This window comes from Natator depressus, chromosome 7 (genome assembly GCF_965152275.1).
Source record: "Natator depressus isolate rNatDep1 chromosome 7, rNatDep2.hap1, whole genome shotgun sequence".
NCBI classification, from domain to species: Eukaryota; Metazoa; Chordata; order Testudines; family Cheloniidae; genus Natator; species Natator depressus.
Window position 1 is genome coordinate 101,055,630 of NC_134240.1, and position 20,392 is coordinate 101,076,021.

Here is a 20,392-nt window from a genome sequence, read left to right on the forward strand (position 1 = left end):
TCCATCTATTTTTTTTTAAAAACCCCAAATTTCCTTCTGCCCACAAGCAAACTGTAATCAGAATATCTTCGTTCCAACATAAAAAAACCAAACATTTTCCACTTAAGTCACTTCCAAAGATGGTCATTTAATTAATCTGCCAGCCTACATCTGCCCCAAGCGGCCAAGTAAATCATTCTTCCCCCACTGGGCTAGTATAAACAAGGTAAGAGGCATTTTCAATATTATTTAAAAAACTTAAAAAGTGAAATTCCACAGAAACTGGTTGATAATGTCGATGTTAATTTAAACTGAATGGAAAAGAAACCTACCAGCAGTTCACTGAGTTGTTCATAATCAAACATTTCATTTTCATACTGTTCTGCCAGTTCTTTGCCCAAGGCAATGGCCTCTTCCCACATCTGTTTAAAAAAAAATGCAACTGAATTATATACCTTAGTCAAATAATGAAACGGGATTAAAATAAATTTAAACAAAACATAGCAAAATACATTCTGATATGCCTGAAAAGCACTATGCATAAAATGTGACAAAATAAATAAATATTTGTGGCAGCTTCTTTCATGAGCCCATCTTTTTATTTACTGAAGATTAAATAAAAATAAACACTCTTCCTACCAGCCAGGCCAGGTACCCAATGTGCGACCAACCCTTACAGTCTACTTGGAAATCCTAAAACTCAGGGTTTCTGATAGATTCTGGTAACTGTTTATAATCTACAAATCCGTATTAGATAAAGCAGGCTACACTTGAGAGATACTTCTTTTGCTTTGTGAAAACATCCATTATATTTCTAGTCTCTTTTTTGTCTCCTTCAAGCATGAGATTCAAGAGCCATATGAATTGACACAAAATAATTTAGCAATAACTAGGAATATCCTTCATCTACTCAAAATACAGAGAATCTTAAAGAGGAATAGCAAGAATGTTTTTAAATGTGTATTTTTCATTTTTACTAACGTACATGTAAAGAATCATGTTTAAATTCCCATACCAAGAACTCCAAGAATCAAGCCTTACTATCTGTCTTTATCTGTCCTGAAACTTGGCTGGCATCTCGCTTAATAAAATATGAGCATCAGAATGAGTTAGATGCCAATTTGTTCTATATTACCCTTTATCTTAAATTTTAAATCATAGTTACACCCCTTGCCGAGACACCTAATTTCCTTCTCGACACAGTGCCACTCCCCTCCTTGCCATGCTGAAAGACACATGGCTACTGCTTCAAACAGCAAGCGAAGGGGTAAGCACTTGCTTCCCCGTCACTCCCCAAAGACATCTGCCTTGCAAGGAAAAAATGTGAGATGCGGCAACACAAGCTTCCTGAGCTGACTGCTCAGAAGGCGTAAGAAGAAAGAGCACTCCTGGGGATATCCGCATGCAGTGAAACCGATTCACAGACCTCTCCTACATGGACACCTGCTCACCTCGAGACTCAACTCTAATAGTGCTAACTGAATCTTGCCAGCCCTTCCCCCTTCTCGCAGAACCTTTCTGAGGGAGAGATCTGCCTCTTTTCTTCCCCACATGAGAGCAGCAGTGGAAAGGGCTGAGGGACAGGAGGAAAGCTGAGGTACTCAGGTAATCCCGGTATCCCGGGACCTGGGGCTTTAAGAACAGCACCAAAATGTCACAGGACTTACAATAAAATCATGAGAATTGGCAAAACTGAGTTTTTCTACATATTATCCCAGAGGCTTTTTAGGGCAAAACGAGAGACCCGTGACCTAGTGATATGAGCACCAGGCTGGGAGTCAGTGGGCTCAGGCAGCCCATACAATTCTATCAGACAAAATTATTTGACAAACACTCTCTGCATGCATATGTCCATCCAAATCCTTTCCTTCTCTTCCCACAAATCAAATCTATTCCTTCTCACCTCCTGGCATCCATCCATCAATCCTTCCGTCTCCTTAGCTTCCATTCTTGGTCTTCTCCCCGACCACAAAAAACAATTCCTTTGCTCCCTTCCCACCTCCCCCCCAAAACAAACCCATCCTGTCTTCTCTCTACCATGCTCCTTTATTTGTGTGGGGCATGGCAATTTGGAGTAGGCAGGCGAGCTGCATGATAAACAAGACTGCTTCCAAGCTGGTATGGTGGTGAGCCAGGTAGCTGGAAGGCAAATGGATGCCTCCTAGGTCTCATCCTTGTACAAAGCCCTGGAGTAAGTACCTCTCACCCTCTGTTTGTCATCCACCCAACCACATTTCAGAACCCTGAAGAGAAGCCTGCGCAGCTTAGTGGCTGCTGGAGCTTGGAACAGAGGGCAGCAATCAACAGCCCATAGCCTGGAAGAAGAGCCACTCTAGCAGCTGGGGCAGGGATGGCCAACCTGAGCCTGAGAAGGACCCAGAATTTACCGATGTACATTGCCAAAGAGCCACAGTAATACGTCAGCAGCCCCCCATCAACCTCCCCCCTCCAGCACTTCCCCCTCCCTCCCATGCCCCCCGCCTGCCGTGATCAGCTGTTTTGCATGCACAGGAGGCTCTGAGGAGTAGGGAGGAGGACGGAGTGCACAGCACATTTGGGGGAAGGGGCGGAGTGGGGGGTTGAGCAGTGAGCACTCCCCGGCACACTGGAAAGTTGGCGTCTGTAGCTCCAGCCCCAGAGTCAGCACCTATGCAAGGAGCCGCATATTAACCTCTAATGAGCCACATGTTGGCCATCCCTGAGCTGGGGGGAGGGGAGAGGGAGGAAAGGAAAGAGGGAGCCAGAAGCTGGAGAGAGAAGTTGCTGTCTGTTGTGGGGGAAGGGAAATAGTATGTCTACACTCCAAAGGGAAGCCATTGCTGACTGCAGGTAAGTAGGTTGGGGACTAGTTGCAGGCGGAAAGGATACAGTGAGCCTGGAGTCCCAGAGAGAAGCTGCTGTCAGATTTGCAGAGGTGGAATGGATGAAAGAATAACCCAGAATCCTCAAAAACTGCCGCTGGATTTGGGGGTGGGGGGTGGGGGCGGGGATCTGAAGCCTTGAAAAGCAGTTGCTGCTGCTGGTTTGTGTGGGGTAGGGAACAAGGGGTCTAGCGCCCCAAAGACAGGCTCTGGACAGCTAGAAAGCAGCAGGGCCTGAGTTGTGCTGGAATGTCCTGGAACGTCATTCTGGCACTTTTTTGGAGAGTTGAAATGAGTTCTGGCACTGTTTGGGGGAGCCAAAAGGCTGTTCCAGTACTTCTGGTTCTATCACTTATAATAGAGTTCCAGCATTTCTTTTTTCAGGACTCTAGCACTATTATGTAAAACACAGACTGTCACCAATCTAATGTCTGCTGCCTGCTGCCTAGTCTGGGATTAATGGGAGCCAGAAATTCATGAGGTCTAAAATTTGGTACATTCAGTTCTCTTTGTAATTTTAGAAGAAATCACTTTACCCCTTTGCCAAAGCTTCTGTCTCTGCAAAATGGGGATCACAACATATTCACCTACTGCACAGGGATGGAATGAATTAGTTAATGTTTTTAAAGTGCTTTGAAGATGGAAAGTGCAATATAAATCCATGCTATGCCCACACCTCGAATACTGTGTCCAGTTCCAGTCGCCCCATCTCAAAGAGGATACAGTGGAACTGGAAAAGGTTCAGACAAGGGTAAAAAAAGTGATCAAGGGAATAGAATGGCTTCCATATGAGGAGAGACTAAAAGATTAGGGCTGTTCAGTTTAGAAAAGAGACAACTAAGGGCAGTGACGAGCTGCCAAAATCTTAACAACCGGTTCCCTCCTCACCCCACGAGGGGGTCGTAGCCCCCCCGCCCCGGATCCCTGCCCCATCCACCCCCCTCCCCTGACTGCCCTTGGAGCTGGGCAGGAGGGTCTCGTGGGCCACCGTAGTGGGTGCCCACTCCACCCCGCCCCTAAGAGCCAGAAGGACCTGCCGGGGGGCGAGGTGGGGAGTCCCGGCGGTGCTTACCTGGGGCGGCTCCCAGGAAGCATCCGGCAGGTCCCTCTGGCTCTGAGGGGTGGGGTAGAAAAGCTAGGGGGGGAGCAGGGAGAGCGGACGCTCCCCCCACTGATCACATCAAAAGTGGCGCCTTAGGCGCTGACTCTGTGAGTGCTCCAGGGCTGGAGCACCCACGGGGAAAATTGGGTGGGAGCAGAGCCCCCACCGGCAGCTCCGCCCCCGGCCCCAGCTCACCTCCGCCCCTGAACACTCCGCCCCGCTCTGCTTTTCCAGCCCCCACCCCCGCTTCCTGTGAATCAGCTGTTCACGCGGGAAGCCTGGGAGGGCTGAGAAGCAAGCGGTGGCTTCATGCTCAGGCCCAGGGAGGCGGAGGTGAGCTGGGGCGGGGAGCAGTTCCCCTGTACCCCCCCCCTCTCCCCCGGGTTACCTGCTGCAGCACAGGCGACCCTCCTCGCGCCCCGCCCCCCCGCCCCAGCTACCCTCTGCTCCGCCTCCTTGGGCCTGAGCGCGAAGCCGCTGCTTGCTTCTCAGCCCCCCCCTCACAGCTTCCTGTGCAAACAGCTGATTCATGGGAAGCCAGGGGGCGGAGAAGCAGAGCGAGGCGGAGCGTAACTCAGGGGCGGAGGCGAGCTAGGGATGGGGACAGGGAGGGGAGCTGCCTGTGGGTGCTCTGCACCCACCCAATTTTCCCCGTGGGTGCTCCAGCCCTAGAGCACCCACGGAGTTGGTGTCGAAGGTACCACTTTTGGCCGGTTGTTAAATTTAGAAGCCTTTTTAGAACTGGTTATCCCTCTAAAAGGGCTTCTAAAGTTAACAACTGGTTCCAGCGAACCAGTGCGAACCAGCTCCAGCTCACCACTGACTAAGGGGAATATGACAGAGCTCTACAGAATCATAAATGGTGTAGAAAAAGTGAACAGAGAAGCGTTATTGGCATATCACATAATACAAAAACCAAGGGTCACCCAATGAAATTAATAGGTATCAGATTTAATACAAACAAGAGGAAATACTTTTTCACACAATGCACAATTAACCCGTGGAACTCATTGCCATGGGCTGTTGTGATGGCCAAAAGTATAACTGGGTTAAAAAAAGCTGGACAAGTTCATGGGGGATAGGTCCATCAATGACTAGGACACAACCCACGCTTGGGGTGACTCAAAACCTCTGACTACCAGAAGCCAGGAGTGGAAGACGGAATGGTTCACTCCGTAACTGGCCTGTTCTGTACACTACCCCGGAAGCTCTGGTATGTGCCATTGTTGGAGACAGGCTATTGAGCAAGATGGACCATGGTCTGACTCATTAGCAGCTCTTATGTTCAATGGAATTATTAATTCTGTTTTGAAAACAAGGCATCTAGGCCTGATGAAAATTATATGACAATTGCTACAGTAGGAAACAGATTTTTTGCAAATGTAAGGCTTTATTTTCCAGTACAAACTACATATATGAAACAAAAGGTTTAATCTAGAATGGTGAAAGAAAAATGTTCTAACTTTAAATGAAGGAACAATTAGAAAAAATTGTTGAGGAACAATTAGAAAAAAATCTAATATAGTCTTGCACTTTTTATGTTTTAGACTAAGTTTCTTCTGGCTCATAGCAACAATATCCTGCAAACGTATATAAACCAAAACTATTATTTATTGTTGTGTGGTAAGTCAGCAAGTGTAGAATTCTTTTTAAGGCAATGAAACTTCCTTAACGTTTAATGCTTCTTTACAGCTTCAGTCATCCTTATCTTTTGCACAACTCTGTTTCAAAGAATATACTCTTACCTTAATTTTCATCCCACAGTTTTCTGTTTGGTTGCTCTAGACTTAACCAGTCAGCCTCCAAAAATGGAGTATCACTAGCTTCTGCTTTTGTGAAAATATTTTAGTGACAGATCTAAAGTGACAGATGATCTGTATCAAATGGTTTTCAAAAAACTTCAGGTTTAAAATAAATGTAATTCTAAATAATTTTGGAATCACACCAACACTGTAAAGAAGCACATTCAGTCTTTTTATTGGACTCTGCCTCAGTACAACAATTCTAGCAGCACATTCCCAATCTACCTTCAGTCACTACGAGTGTTGCTTCAGTATAAATGCATGGTGTCATTTAATATAAACTAATTTGGCCAGATCCTCAGCTAGTGTAAACTGGCACAGCTCCTTTGACTGTGGTGCTACTTCTGTCAGTTCCTGGGATAAAACTCTCCAGGACTGGAAACAAGTCATTCTCAGCAGAGGATCTTTGCCTGGAGAATTTGCTCTTTCTCTGGCAGCTCACTAGAGCTAGAGTCTGGTGGCCTTTTGGGCACAGAGATAGGCCTATTTAATTAACCAGGCTTTTGGAAAAATAATTACATAGCAATTATGAAGTGATCACTGACAGATGGATGTCCCTATTAAGACCAGACAGTAGCAGTATATTTGATGTTAGAGAATACTCTTAATTATAAATGCTTGATCTTAAGGATTTGATGAACCTAGATGCGACTACGATGGGCAACTTACACAAAATAAATACAAATATGAAAAATCTCAGTTGGGGCCCGCAGAAGCAACTTTAATCCAAATCCTATTAATAATACACTTTGATTAGTAAATTATTTTTTCCAGCATGGAGAGCTTACACATGAATCCCAAAATTCAATATGATATAGACTATAACAGAGACTCTCCTTTATATCTGCAGTCAAACAACCTCAGCCTTCTTCCATTCTGCTGAAGAAACAATTCACGTAACTAAAATTGTACCTGAATGGGGGGGAGGGGGGGTGTATCTCAGACACAACCTCATTTTCTGATTTGAAATGCTAAAACTACCTTTAATAGCATGCTTAGTTTTCTTGTTAAAACTGCAACTGTGAGACAAAATTCTTTTAACTTCCTTCCTGTGTCTTCACTGGTATCGTTCTGTGGAAGTAATTTGACCTAAAGAAAAGGACTTACTGCTGGTCATTGGGACCTTCCTACAACTTCCACGATACCCCTACATGCTCAACTTTGACCCGATGAGGAAATTCAATTGTCATATGGTGAGGGAGTAAGAAGAGGTTTTTACCACATGAATCAATGTGTGTGTTGCTGAGTGCCCTTAATTCCAGTGGTTTTAGATATCCACCTTCAAGTAAAGTGTGCACCTCTCACTGCAACCTCTCAAAAAATTCCCTTGTGTATACTACACCTAATGTATATTGGGTGAGGGCAGTATGGTTGTGGCAAAGGATTCTGTTAACTGAAATCTATAAATATTCTTGAAGGTCAGTAATGCCCAATCTGCTGCCTCACAGACTTCTTGCTTTGGAACTTTTCCCAGCTTTGCCTAGGACATGGCAAGTCTTTTAGAGAAATGAACTGTAATGGGAAAGGGAGCTAGTATATAGTACTTGTTTGATGAATGACTCCTTAATGCAGGAAACAATTGATCTGGATAGCGTACAAGTGAGAATGGGTTCTGATTTTATAGGGAAAATGCCTCTCTTCTGCTGAAAGAATGAGAAAAAAGTGTCCTCTGAATTCAGTTGTGTGGGATACACAGGACTCTGACTGCATCCTTTTATGGGAAAGCCTTTGAGAATCTGAAAGGATATTCTTTTTAACGAATATCCTACAATTAAATTAATTTTAAAGTTCACGTGACATAGTCACAGCCTGAAAAGAGCTATGGGTCTAGTTTCATATGCTTTAAAAAGGTTTCATCTGCTCATGCTGAATCAATCTTTGTAAAATTGCAATTTAGCAAATTATGTAAAGGACATTTTATTATATTATTGTAAAGAAACATTTAACGCATGCTATTTCAATAGAGTACACAGGAATCTGCTCTATTCAGTGATTAGAGATTATCTGCAGCTCCTTTTACTCAACAGAAAGTTAATATGGCTCTCTTATGAATGATTATCTTGAACACTACATATCTCTGTCTACCCAAACTATCTTTGTGCAGTTTTGGATTGCTGACTGCCCTTCTGATGTCTCCTCCCAGATTTTCCTTCAACTATGACAACCTCAAAAGGGTGAAAACTGAACTTCTCAACTTTCCTGCAAAAGCTTTCTGCTCTCTTTTTCTTCTCCATAACCTTAGACTATTCCAGGTTCTCTCTAAATACTGTTGTTTCCTCCTCTTCATCACCTCTAAAATCCTTCTGTCTTGCAACTTCCTCCTGTCTGGCCTCCATGCATCTCATTTCATTCCATCCCCTCAGTTTAATCAAAAAGCTACTCCTAAAATTAATCTCCTCCTCCAGCTGCTTTGACCATTTAAATCTCCTGTTTGAATTTGTTCAATGGTTTCTCTTACCTTTTGCATCATGTTTAATTCTTTGTAACACGTCATAACCCCTCCCTAATGTATATAGTTCCTCTCACTTCTTCTTGCTGTCCTCCCCACATGCCTTTGTCAACACAAACCTGCTTCCTGAGCACCCTTGAAACAGGGTGGCAGAATTCTCCCGTTGACCACCCTGGGAGCAGTTGTTGGAACCTGGCAAGGACCTGAAGGTTATTTACTGCTGACTGAAGCAGATGTAGCTCATTAGATACTACACTATATGTAAGTAATAGCCTTTTGGCAGAGGAATATAGGGGCCTGGGACAGACAGGTAGTAAGGGAAGTAATCTAGTCTTGAAGAAATGAAAAATAATGGGGATGAAGCAGTAAAAGGTGGATGTATCGATCTAGTCATCGTTCACAGTAACCACATCTTTCCCTATTGCTTATGGTATGAAGAATATAAAATGTTTAGTGGGACGGACAGCAGTTGTATCCCTCATTTTCTTGAATATACTGTCATAGGCTTAAATTCATACAAGACCTAGGCACCACTTAATTCCTATTTAAAGCCTTAAGTGCGACTTAAGCAGTGTACAAGCCTTGCATTGGCCCTCTGCACAGGTATACATTTCATAGAGAAAGGCTATCAAGTGAGATGCAACAGACATTTGAGCTTTTCGCCATCACAAGATATTTAGTGTAAAATAGCACTTATGCTTTAATTATTGTGCATCCAGCAAAAGCGTGACTTTTAAATCAATCAGCAACGGGAATTTATTTATTTATTTATTGCTCACTTCTGAGGCCAACATTTTTAATTTAATACTTGGGAAAAATATTTATTGGTTTGTGTTAGGATATAGATATTCAGGCCTGTCTGCAAAGGCCTGTACTTTAAGAATTTAGGGGTATTCTTATCACTTGGCTAGTTCTAGAGGTATAAAAGAAAGAATCAAAATCACTGTCTGCTGGTGTAAGGGCCTTCTCTTACTGTGACAGTTTGAGGCCCTGTTCATAGGCTAAGGCCTTTGGCTAAGCAGCAGAGGCAGCCATAAGCTAGGAAGCGAACAGTCACATCCTCACATTCCAAACCAGTCACATTGAAATAAGGTGCTATTGGGCTGTCAGGCACTATCAGGATAGGATTGTATTCCTATCACCTCCAGAGAAAGGGAAGTGCCTAGAAAATGTAAAAGGAAACTTAGTTTGATAGCATCCTGTCTGGCAAGAACTCACTTATCAATAGCTGGGATGTGAAATCCTCACTTCTGTATTGTTTTGTCATTATAGTTCCCACTTTGCTATTGTCTGTATAATCTCTGTCTGGTTCTGTGATTGTTTCTGTCTGCTGTATAATTAATTTTGCTGGGTGTAATCTAATTATTGTGGTGGGATATAATTGGTTAGCTAATCATGTTACAATATGTTAGGATTGGTTAGTTAAATTTCAGTAGAATGATTGGTTAACGTATAGCTAAGAATATTACTATATAAATTAGGGGCAAACAGGAAGTAAGTTGGGATTCGAAAATAAGGAAAAAGGAATTTGTATTTAAGCTTGCTGGAAGTTCACCCCAATAAACATTGAATTATTTGCACCTTCGGACTTCGGGTATTGTTGCTCTCTGTTCATGCGAGAAGGACCAGGGAAGTGGGAGAGTGAAGGAATAAGCTCTCTAACAGTTTGTATACCATAGTGTCCAGCTCTAACCTTAAAACATGTTAAAGAAATTGTACATTTTACTAAAAAGGAATAGGAACCCGGTATTCCACAGCTTCTGTTGACAACAGCTGGAGAGACCACATAAATTGGGTTATACAATATATATTATTTTTACTAGTGCCTCTAGCCTGTTTCTTGGCCTCAGTGGTTCTTTAACATTGACTAACATCAACTTCTCCACATGGACGACATTTTTCTTTTATTACCGCCATTCTATTTTCTACTGTCATCACGCTACACAGCAGCCTACATTCCCAGGAAAGTCCTTGGATTAAGGGCTTTATGGAAAATTACAAGACCTTAAGCCAAACATCGTAATTCCAGACAATTTGGGGCAGTTTCAGTGTATCGGTTAGACTGACATGATAAAACTGAACACAAGGCCATTTAGGGGGAAAACCAAAAGATGATAGCAAAAAATACGAAACAGGCGAAGGGTATTTATCTAGGAGAGGAAGAAAATGATATGAAGGCTCCTAGGAAACCTGGAGGAAATTGCATTTTACTTTGGAAAGGACAGAGATTAGAAGAGTAATGGGAAGGTTAAGAAAAAACAGCTTAGAAAGAAGAGACAGGGAGCAAAATACTATAATTATTTTGGAAAAATGGTAAGCATGCTAAAGAATAAAGGAGAACATCAACCAGTCAGAAAAAAGAAAATGTTTGCAAGATAGAAGGTCAAATACAAGAAAAAGGCAAATGTATTGGGGAATTTAAAAACTACATTCCGAAATGTTAATATCTCTGAATTTTTCTGGACTTGGATCCTAACTCTGAAGGTCTAAAAGCAGTACATTCTCTACTGCGGGGTAGCTTTGGCTTTGGAATTTGCCTTACCCATTAGTCCAAGATTGCATGAGTTTATTAACCTCATGGCACACTGATATTGTTCAACTATCCAAAAATAAGTGAAAGGGGCAAAATACAGGCTGTTCATCAGTTCTTAAACAAGCGGACATTTACTTCCCTCTCTCTCGGCTGAAGTATACAACAGATAATACAATATGTTCAAATTATGTGGGGTTATTCAATCCAACAGTGTTTTCTCAAGCTTTAGATGCCTGCCTGTGTAATGCTGCACAGGATGAACGTTTGTAAACAGCAGGTATTTTTGCCTGCTGTTCATAAACAGCTCATTAGTTCTAAAAGTAGCAGAAATGGGCAAGTACAACTTTAAAGTAGCTTGGCTGTTTCACATGCAGCTGAGGAGAAAGGACATTATTGATTTAATTTAAAATTAAAATCCAGTGGCCTGATTTTCAGAAGTACGGCTCCCATTGAGTCTAGAGGAATTGCAGGTGTTCAGTTACTGAGGAAATTAGGCCACTGAAAACAAAAAAGTGTAATTTATTTAGGAACAAGGGTGAAACTATAACATGCAATAAAAAAAACAAAACCATTCAACCTGCTGCCCCCAAAAATTTATACTGCAAAGAAAATTAAAATATATTTTTGGTCATGCTTTGTAGTAAGGTTTAATTTATTAATGGTTGATAGAGGGTTAATAATATTTAATAGAGGTTACAAGTATGTTACATACATGACTAACATACGTTATCGATGGTTATAAGCACACCTGGAGGCTTATATAACAATCTAGAAGATTAATCTTTTATTAGAATATATATTATCATTTATTAACTACTTATAAAGATAACATTAATATAAAGTGACCATATTTGGCTTTTTCAGGGCATAGAATATTATGGAGTTTCATCCAAACCAATACGAAGCCATTAAAAACATGCTTGCATAATGCTGAGCTGGCAGAACAACAATTCATTCCTGTAAAAACTGACAATTATTTTTTGCCCCGTTTCTGTACAATAAACTGGGACAACATAGACATATGTACCTGGAACATTCTGATGATGAGTCTGCCATCTCTACTATACATCCTTTTAAACATTTTGTGCCAGTAGGCCCAACGAATGGTGTGTCACCAACTGTATCTCCCCTCTCCTTTCCCCTCCCCAACTTAGACAAACTGACAGACACACACAAAAAACCGAACCAATGTCAAACCCATCCATATTCATCCAGAGTAAAGTAGCAATTCCAATGAAATATTCCCTTCTGACCTCTTCCCTCCCTACCTCTTTAAGATACCAACCTGAGATTCATTCATCCTTCTAGATAATTAATTTGATTGTTACAAAGGGGGAAAAAACAAAGATAGCTAACAGACTGCATTAACCACAATTGCCAATGAACCCTCTCAAAATAAGATGCTTCACTTTTCCCCACGGCCCCCCCCCACAGCATTTACAGTTATTTACCCTTTTCCTATTTACACTTAACACAGCATTTATAAAAGTACCATTGATTTTTTTTAAAGTATTATTATCTGTAAGTGCTAGCTGGCAGATTGTTTACATAAAACATTCCAAATTACAATTTATAACAAGTTTAAAGCTCCTTGAAGGTCACTTGATGCAAGTTTACTATTTGGCATTCATTTAGCAAGAAAGAGAGAGAGCGAGTTTAAGAGAGAAGAGCAGTGCAACGTGCTTTTTTTTTTTTTTTTTTTTTTTCCTTTTTTTACCTTGCCCTTGTCAAAGTAATGGATAATTTCTTGATACAGCTGATCTTTAAGTTGTCCTTGAGTAGTTGCTTGGTATCCATCTCGCTGAGTAAGATGTGCTGCACATGCCTCTTCTGACCACTAAACCAGACATGAAGAGTGAAAAAATGGAAGGCAATAAAAGATGATGTAACATATCAATGACATTGGGCTAATGCAAACATTCAATCTTGGTTTATTTTTAAAAGTGCCATCAGGGCTGGCCCGATATCTAAAAGATTTTACAGCACCTATGATACTGTATTTTGATTTCCAGGGCAGTGGAGTTACTTACCTGAACTATAGTAATTATAGAATGGCCCAACTTGATTATCATACACATCGTAAGGAGAGTGATCACTTTAGATAAGCTATTACCAGCAGGAGAGTGGGGTGGGGGAGAGAGAAAACCTTTTGTAGTGGTAAACACCCATTTTTTCATGGTTTGTATGTATAAGAACATCTTCTGTATTTTCCACAGTACACATCCGATGAAGTGAGCTGCAGCTCACGAAAGCTTATGCTCAAATAAATTGGTTAGTCTCTAAGGTGCCACAAGTACTCCTTTTCTTTTTGAGAATGGTTTATATATCTCAGCATCAGCTAAGGGACAGGTCTTTGAGGAGGTTTCCTTTTCTCCTTGATAGAAGGCATTAGAGTGACCTGGCAGTCTTGATCAACACAGTTGGCTGGATAAATAGCCATTATTAGTAGGTTTACACTGACAGAAAGCCTACAAAACTGGGTTATGTCAATATGAGTGGACAGAACTGTATACATAGAAGGTAAAGAGGTAAAATTCTTGGAGAAAAATGACTGGAGAAAAAGGAAAAATAGCAAACAAAAATATAGAGGCTGCCTGAAATTTGGGCGGGGAGGGGAGGGAGGGCCTTGCTTTTTATAACTTTGTGAACAATTTGACTCCATGACTATCTTCGTTAAGGTTAACAGGGTCTTTCCCCCCAATTGCTGTCTCAATGAACAACGTATAGTCTCACACTTTGATACTGCCATGCATAGGCATGATACTTCCATAGAACAAAAAAACAGTGCCAACTATCAGAGATATGATGATAACCCTGCATGACCCACAACCTGAAATGTCCTGTTACAAACAGGTTTCAGAGTAGCAGCCATGTTAGTCTGTATCCGCAAAAAGAAAAGGAGTACTTGTGGCACCTTAGAGACTAACACATTTATTTGAGCATAAGCTTTCGTGAGCTAAAGCTCACTTGCATCCGATGAAGTGAGCTGTAGCTCACAAAAGCTTATGCTCAAATAAATTTGTTAGTCTCTAAGGTGCCACAAGTACTCCTTTTCTTTTTGCTGTTACAAATACGGTCTTTTAAAATATTTAATTTATATACATGTGTGTTTTCAATAAGAACGTTGGGGTAGAGTCTTTTATCTAAAGTAGCCATCTGGAAAATGGTGAGGTGGAGGGGTAAAGTGAGACTTCAAGTAGATTAGAAAAATAAAATTCAAAGAACTGCTCGTTGTTTCCTACAGAATGTAAAATTATTCTTTCCTTGTCCCCAAAAGTAAAAGGTACAACTTTGGGATGAAAAGCAGTCCCTGCAAAAACAGCAATTCATAGATTCATTCACAAAGTTTAAAGCCAGAAGGGACTATTAGGTCATCTAGTCAGACCTCCTGCATATTATGAAATTTCACCCAGTTACTCCTGCACTGAGCTTAATAACTTGTGTTTGACTAAAGCATATGTTCTAGAAAGAAATCCAGTCTTGATTGGAAAGAATCAACAGATGGAGAATCCATGACTTCCCTTGATAATTTGTTCCAGTGGTTAATCACCCTCACTGTTAAAACTGTGTGCTTTATTTCGAATATGAATTTGTCTGGATTCAGTTTCCAGCCATTGGTTCTTGTTATGCCTTCCTCTGCTAGATTAAAGAGCTCTTTGATACCCAGTATTTTCTTCCCTGGAAGGTACTTATGCACTGCAATCAAGTCACCTCTCAATCTTCTTTTTGATAAATAAACAGATTTAGCTATTTAAGTGTGTCACTGCTTCTAGATTTATAGCTTTGCATTTGACTTTATTAAAACACATTTTGTCTGACTGGGCCCTGATTACCAAGCGATCCAGACCACTCTGTATGACAATCTGTTTGTCTGGGCTAGAACGATTTTAGTATATACTCAATAGAATGAGTTTAATCAGAAACAAGTTGCATCTGGAAGGAAGAACAAATGTGCTTCCAAAGACCCAGTGATGATGTCAATTTTCAAGTCTCCACTGCTGAGCTACCAGTCACATTTCTATAAGTAGCCACTTTTTTGTATGCAAAAGCCATATTGCTAAACTACACAAATTCCACAGGAGTCTAAAATACAATTACATTTTTCTACACACAAAGAGCTACTGTGTACTATTAGCTTGAACAACTTAATTTAAACCAAATGAAAACAAGAAAGAACATCTCCATATGAGAGAGAGAGAGAGAGAGAGAGAGAGAGATAATATGTGTGTGTGTGTCTCCGTCCAGCTGACCTATATATGGAGTGCAGTAATTCTAAGAACTAAATAGCTGCTCTCTCTGCACAGTGGCATAGTTCTTACAAATTTAAAGGTGGGATTTTCTAAAGCACTCAGGGCTGACCTAAGTCTCATCCCATTAAAACCGATTTGTGTTTTACCATTGACTTCAATCTGATGACATTTATTCCAGTGCTGAGTGCCATTGAAAATCCCATCCTCAAGGTCCTGTGGAAAAGAACCTGAGGCTTTGAAGTTTAAAGTTACATGCTCCACAGTAATGAAGAGACACCACATGAACTGAAAAACCAGTAAATAAACGTTAGAAATGTTGACATAATCTAACCATTCACTGAAGGACTTAGAAGAAAACATTTCTCAGGGCAGGTTATCCCATAATGCCTATTGAAGGGTTTCTTGCACCTTCTTCTGAAGTATCTGGTCTTGACTACTATTAGAGACAAGCTATCAAACTAAATGGACCACTGGTCTCATCAAGTATTTTCCAATGGAAAGTAAAGAGACTGTATGCTCTTTAGGATGTGAAAATCACAGCAGATCTGATTTATTTGTAAGCCAAAGCAAATGCTACTTTTATTTTTGCCATTTTCTACTGTCTTACATTGTAAGTAAAAAATTGATTATATGATGGATATTTCATTTCCATTAATTAACAGTAGTAAATTAAAATACTCATCTGGTATCTGAAAATATTTTATAAAGGAGAATAAAAATATACTCCAAAGTGTAGTTAATGGAAATAGTTTAAACTCTAAATTGAGGCCACATAAAAACATATTGATTAAAAAATTACAAAATCTAATGAGTAAAAGACAGTGAAATTATCTTGCACTCTGAATTCCATCATCTTCCTGGAAGATGCAGCACCTCAGTAGAGGGAAATGTTTTATCTGGTCTATCAGACTTGGTTGTGGAACATATGATCAAGCATGTTATGACAATCTAGACATCATTTAATAACTCCAGTAAGAAAATATTATCCAGACTGTCAATCCATTTAATTTCCCTAATGGGAATAACAGAAATCCTTGTGTCCACAAAATCAGCTAGTTATTCATTCAAATTTGTAATCAAAACCCCCTGGAAAATTCAGTATGACTGAAGGTGTCAGAGTCATCTTCTCAAACCTTTATCTTCATAAGTTATGTCTCTGTGTAGTATATTTCATTATGAAAGCAATAACTTATAAAAGCACTTTAGCAATAGCTTTATCCTTTAAGTGCCAGTTGAATATCATTGACATTTTCATTTTTATATAATCACCAATCGAGTTTAAAGTAAAGTTGAGTTTATACATTTGAAAATGTCTTCACACAGTTCCACAAAAAAGTGCTCTGAACCACATTCAACCTTACAACTACAATTTTGGCACAATGTATTCATAATCCTGAGAGAAAAATAAGAAGGCAGCCAGGGTAGCCTTTAGTCAACACTTTCAATTATATCTTTCTAAATGTAAGTTTATTTATTCTTTATTCCAAACATATTTATCTGAGTTCCCCATATTAAAACTACTTTGCTGCACATTATCAGCTAAAAATCCTTACGAAATTAGTTGCGGTTAGAAGGGCTGATTTCTTTCTTATGAAGGACCACCCTATCTTTCATATATCCTCTAACTTAGTATGTCCCGAACTTGGGATGCTGCTTGTTCAGGGAAAGCCCCTGGCAGGCCCGGCCGATTTGTTTACCTGCCGCATCTGCAGGTTCGGTCGATCATGGCTCCCGCTGGTTGCGGTTCGCTGCACCAGGCCAATGGGGGCTGTGGTAAGTGACGCGGGCCGAGGGACGTACTGGCCGCCGCTTCCCGCAGCCCCCATTGGCCGGGCACAGCGAACCGCAGCCAGTGGGAGCCGTGATCGGCTGAACCTGCGGACGCCGCAGGTAAACAAACCGGCCGGGCCCACCAGGGGCTTTCCCTGAACAAGCTGCGTTCCAAGTTTGGGAAACACTGCTCTAACTGATAGGTTTTTGTCCTTTGGCAAATAGCTGTTGATGTGGGGTTTTTTTTAGTGCTTTTTACTACCGGATACTGCACTGCAAAATACAAAAATTGTAAAAGCTTTTAGTTTGTACGTCTGTTAAAGCTCTAGGTACAAATACTGAGCTACATATTGTTTATATCTCTACACATACATATTTACATAAATGCACACACTCTAAATTGATGAATTATTTTGAATTATTGCTAACACAACAATGAAATATTATAGTGACAAATTACAAGAATGAAACTACTTTGTACTCACAGTTGTCTGCTTGAGAGTGCAAATTTGGATTTTACATATGAAGTGCACACACAAATTTTGCACGCAAAACTTAGGCAAAGTAACAGAAGGTCACATTTTGCAAGGTTAATGCTTATCAGTCAATTCTTTATGGAATTCAGGGTTATCATTCTAGTTCTCACAGAAGCTGTGATTTCAATATACATTCCTATTTTACCATAAACATTGTTTTCCATCAGTTACCTTTTCAGAATCCTCATTCTAAAAAAAATCTTCAGGGCTGGACAAAATATTTTGCATGAAAACTTTTTTCATTGTAGAAAAATGACCTTTGTTCAAAACTGAAACTTTTCATGAAAAACGGTCAAAATTATTGACATTTTCAATTTTTTGCAAAAACTTTCATAATATTTTTATTATAATTTTCACCAAATTTTTATTGAAATGCTTATCAAAATTGTTATGGGAAAATTTAGTTTACCAATAACTGTCTTTTCTTAGAGTTTTCAATAAACAAAGTGTTATGAAAATGAACGCAGTACACATTTTCATAAAAATATCATGGAAGATTTCACAGAAAATGGATAATTTCAAACTCTGCTAAACAGAAATAACAAAGAATTTCAACATTTTTCACCAAATCATTTCCCTATTTTTACATGTGTTAATTATCATAATAAAATTAAAGTTTATAGAAGAACGTGCTTCCTAGTACATGCGCTGCATGAACATCTGTTCACTTATGCAGCTCTCACACACTGAAGACCAAATTCTGCTCTCCATACACATATGAAATTCTCACTAAAGTCTATGGGAAGAATGATCAAAAGAGTAAAGATCTTGAGACACTGAAGTATATGCACTATCCAAACTCAAGCCCCAAATTTAATTCTTTCTGCTACCTTTCCATGTCTCATTCTTTGAGCTCCCCTCCAGTGACATAGGACCAAACCCTGCAAAGACTTATGCCCATGCTCAATTTTATGATTTGTGGGTAGCCCCAACGACTTCATATGCACAAAGTTAAGTACAGATGTAAGTTTTTGCACAATCAGGGCCATAAAGAGAAAAGCAAAGGGCGTGAAGTTTAGATTTCTACTTCTCCCCCTCTCTCTTTTAAAGCTAAAAATAAAAACTCATTGTCACTCCTTAACATGGGTGGAGTAATAAAATAAAAATGTGATTTCAAAATGGCACGCATACTGCTGAAGTGCAACTGGAATCTTCTAGATGACACTTCAGGGAATAAGGGAAACTGTTAATATATGCAGCAATATTTATGATGTAATGACATAATTAAGCCACTCATTTTAGATAATATGTATAAAGTAAAGCTTTTAAGTGACATTACATTATAGCTTTATTACACTGTCAATCAAAGCTATAAAAAGTTAGGTATTATTACCTGGTAATATTAAAATTCTGTATGTTTTATAATTAATTTAATTTATACTACTGGTCTATTTATTGACCTATTTCAGACACTCCTTAAAGTACATTGATATCGTTATATTAATTTAGATGCATTCGGTACATCATACCATTGAATTACCATAGACACTCCTTTAAAAAGATATGATCTTGGAAGGAGGACTACTGTTAATTTTTCCCCAATGTCCTGAAGCAAAGGACTAAGTTTAAGATCCTGCATAACAGTGCATTGAGCTTCCACTAGGCTCATGGGCTGACCCATTTATTACTTTAGCACAGTTTTCTATGGAAAGCTGATTTGCAAGAACAACTGCTGAGATTCTTCCAAAGATTACTAGCATTCCTATGCATTTACTTTTTTGTTAGCTTTTTTATTGATAATTTATGCTATTTACTCTTGATTTTATTGCACTTTTACTGCTGATATTTTAGATCACCATCAGTAAGTCATATTGCTCTTCTATGAGACAGAGAACATGGATTCAATTTTCGTTCTCTAGGCTATGTATTAAGTTTACAATAATATCTAATTATGGAACATATAGTAAATCACAATACAACTTTGAATTACTTCTTTTTTTATTTTGAATAAGTTAATAATCGTAATTTGTAAATGTGGATGTCCTAAAGCTCATATGAAAAAATAAACACAAAGCTACATAGTAATCTGCAACAGCAAGATCTTCAAAATGCTAAATATATTTCAAGTACTCTACCTTAAGAAGCTTTGCATGCAGAAGTAATGTGTAGGCAGCTTCAGTGTAGTTATCACACTCTTTGTGCAGGTCACATAGCTTGTACAAATACCTACGGTAATAAAAGAGAGTCAGTTCTTAAAATGTCACAAAATAATTTGTGTTGAAGACTACAACAGTAAAAAAAACTGGGATTTTTAAAAACTCATATTTCACTACTTCAGACAAATTTTTAGGATACAGCATGCCAAGAAAATCAACAGCAACATCAACAAAAGGTACTGGTATGTTTAAGAATAGCTATAAAACTGTAATTTGCTCTGATGTCCTGCTTTTTTTTTTTTTTTTTGGAGATGACCAAAAAAAAAAAAAAAGACAAGTAAGGAGTTTGATATAAAAGTGCAATTCTTTTCAAAGAGCCACACTTGCAGTCCTCACTTCATTTTCCCAAATCATTCCTGTCAGATAAAAAATTCCGACAGAATGATAGGAAAATAAATATAAAATACTAATTATATGATAAAGAACAATAACTTTGCACTTTCATAATGCCTTTCTTCCAAAGAGCTGAAAATGCCTTGCGAATATTAAGGAATTTAACCTCACATCACTCCTGTGCAGTAGGTATTATTATCCTAATCGTATAGATGGGGAAATAGACACAAGAGAACAATCATACATGATGTCTGTGGCAGAGCCAGCAAAGAACAAAAGTATTCTGACTTCTAGTCTTTTGCCTGAACCTCAAGACCAGCCTATGTCCTGAGAAGAATTCTGTTTTGTTTTTTGTAGCAATTAACAAAATATAGATTAATCGCGTACTTTAAAAATCAATTTAAATACAGGCTTCGGTGCCCATATTAAACTGAGCCAACAGTTTCTGTTTACAGAAATAGGGTTTGATCCTGTTCCCACTGACTTCAAGGGGTTCTGGATTGGCCTCATATAGATGTTGTATCAGACATACGCAAGAATAATGCTCTTGAATGCACTTTCATAGTCAGTAATCCATCCTTCTGTTGTTAGGCACAAATTTAGTTCTTGGCAGAAAAAAAA

At 39.5% G+C, this 20,392-nt stretch overlaps 1 protein-coding gene across 2 annotated transcripts in view; it reads right to left on the reverse strand.

Moving 5' to 3' along the window:
• Window positions 1-20,392, reverse strand: part of DOCK1 (dedicator of cytokinesis 1) — a 540,600-nt gene that overhangs the window by 71,594 nt on the left and 448,614 nt on the right. For both annotated transcript variants that reach the window (XM_074959163.1, XM_074959164.1), the window contains exons 37-39: window positions 19,358-19,448; window positions 12,444-12,563; window positions 312-401 (exon numbers count right to left, since the gene is read on the reverse strand). In XM_074959163.1, the coding sequence (XP_074815264.1) occupies window positions 312-401; window positions 12,444-12,563; window positions 19,358-19,448 (301 nt within the window). The remainder of the gene's footprint in view (window positions 1-311; window positions 402-12,443; window positions 12,564-19,357; window positions 19,449-20,392) is intronic.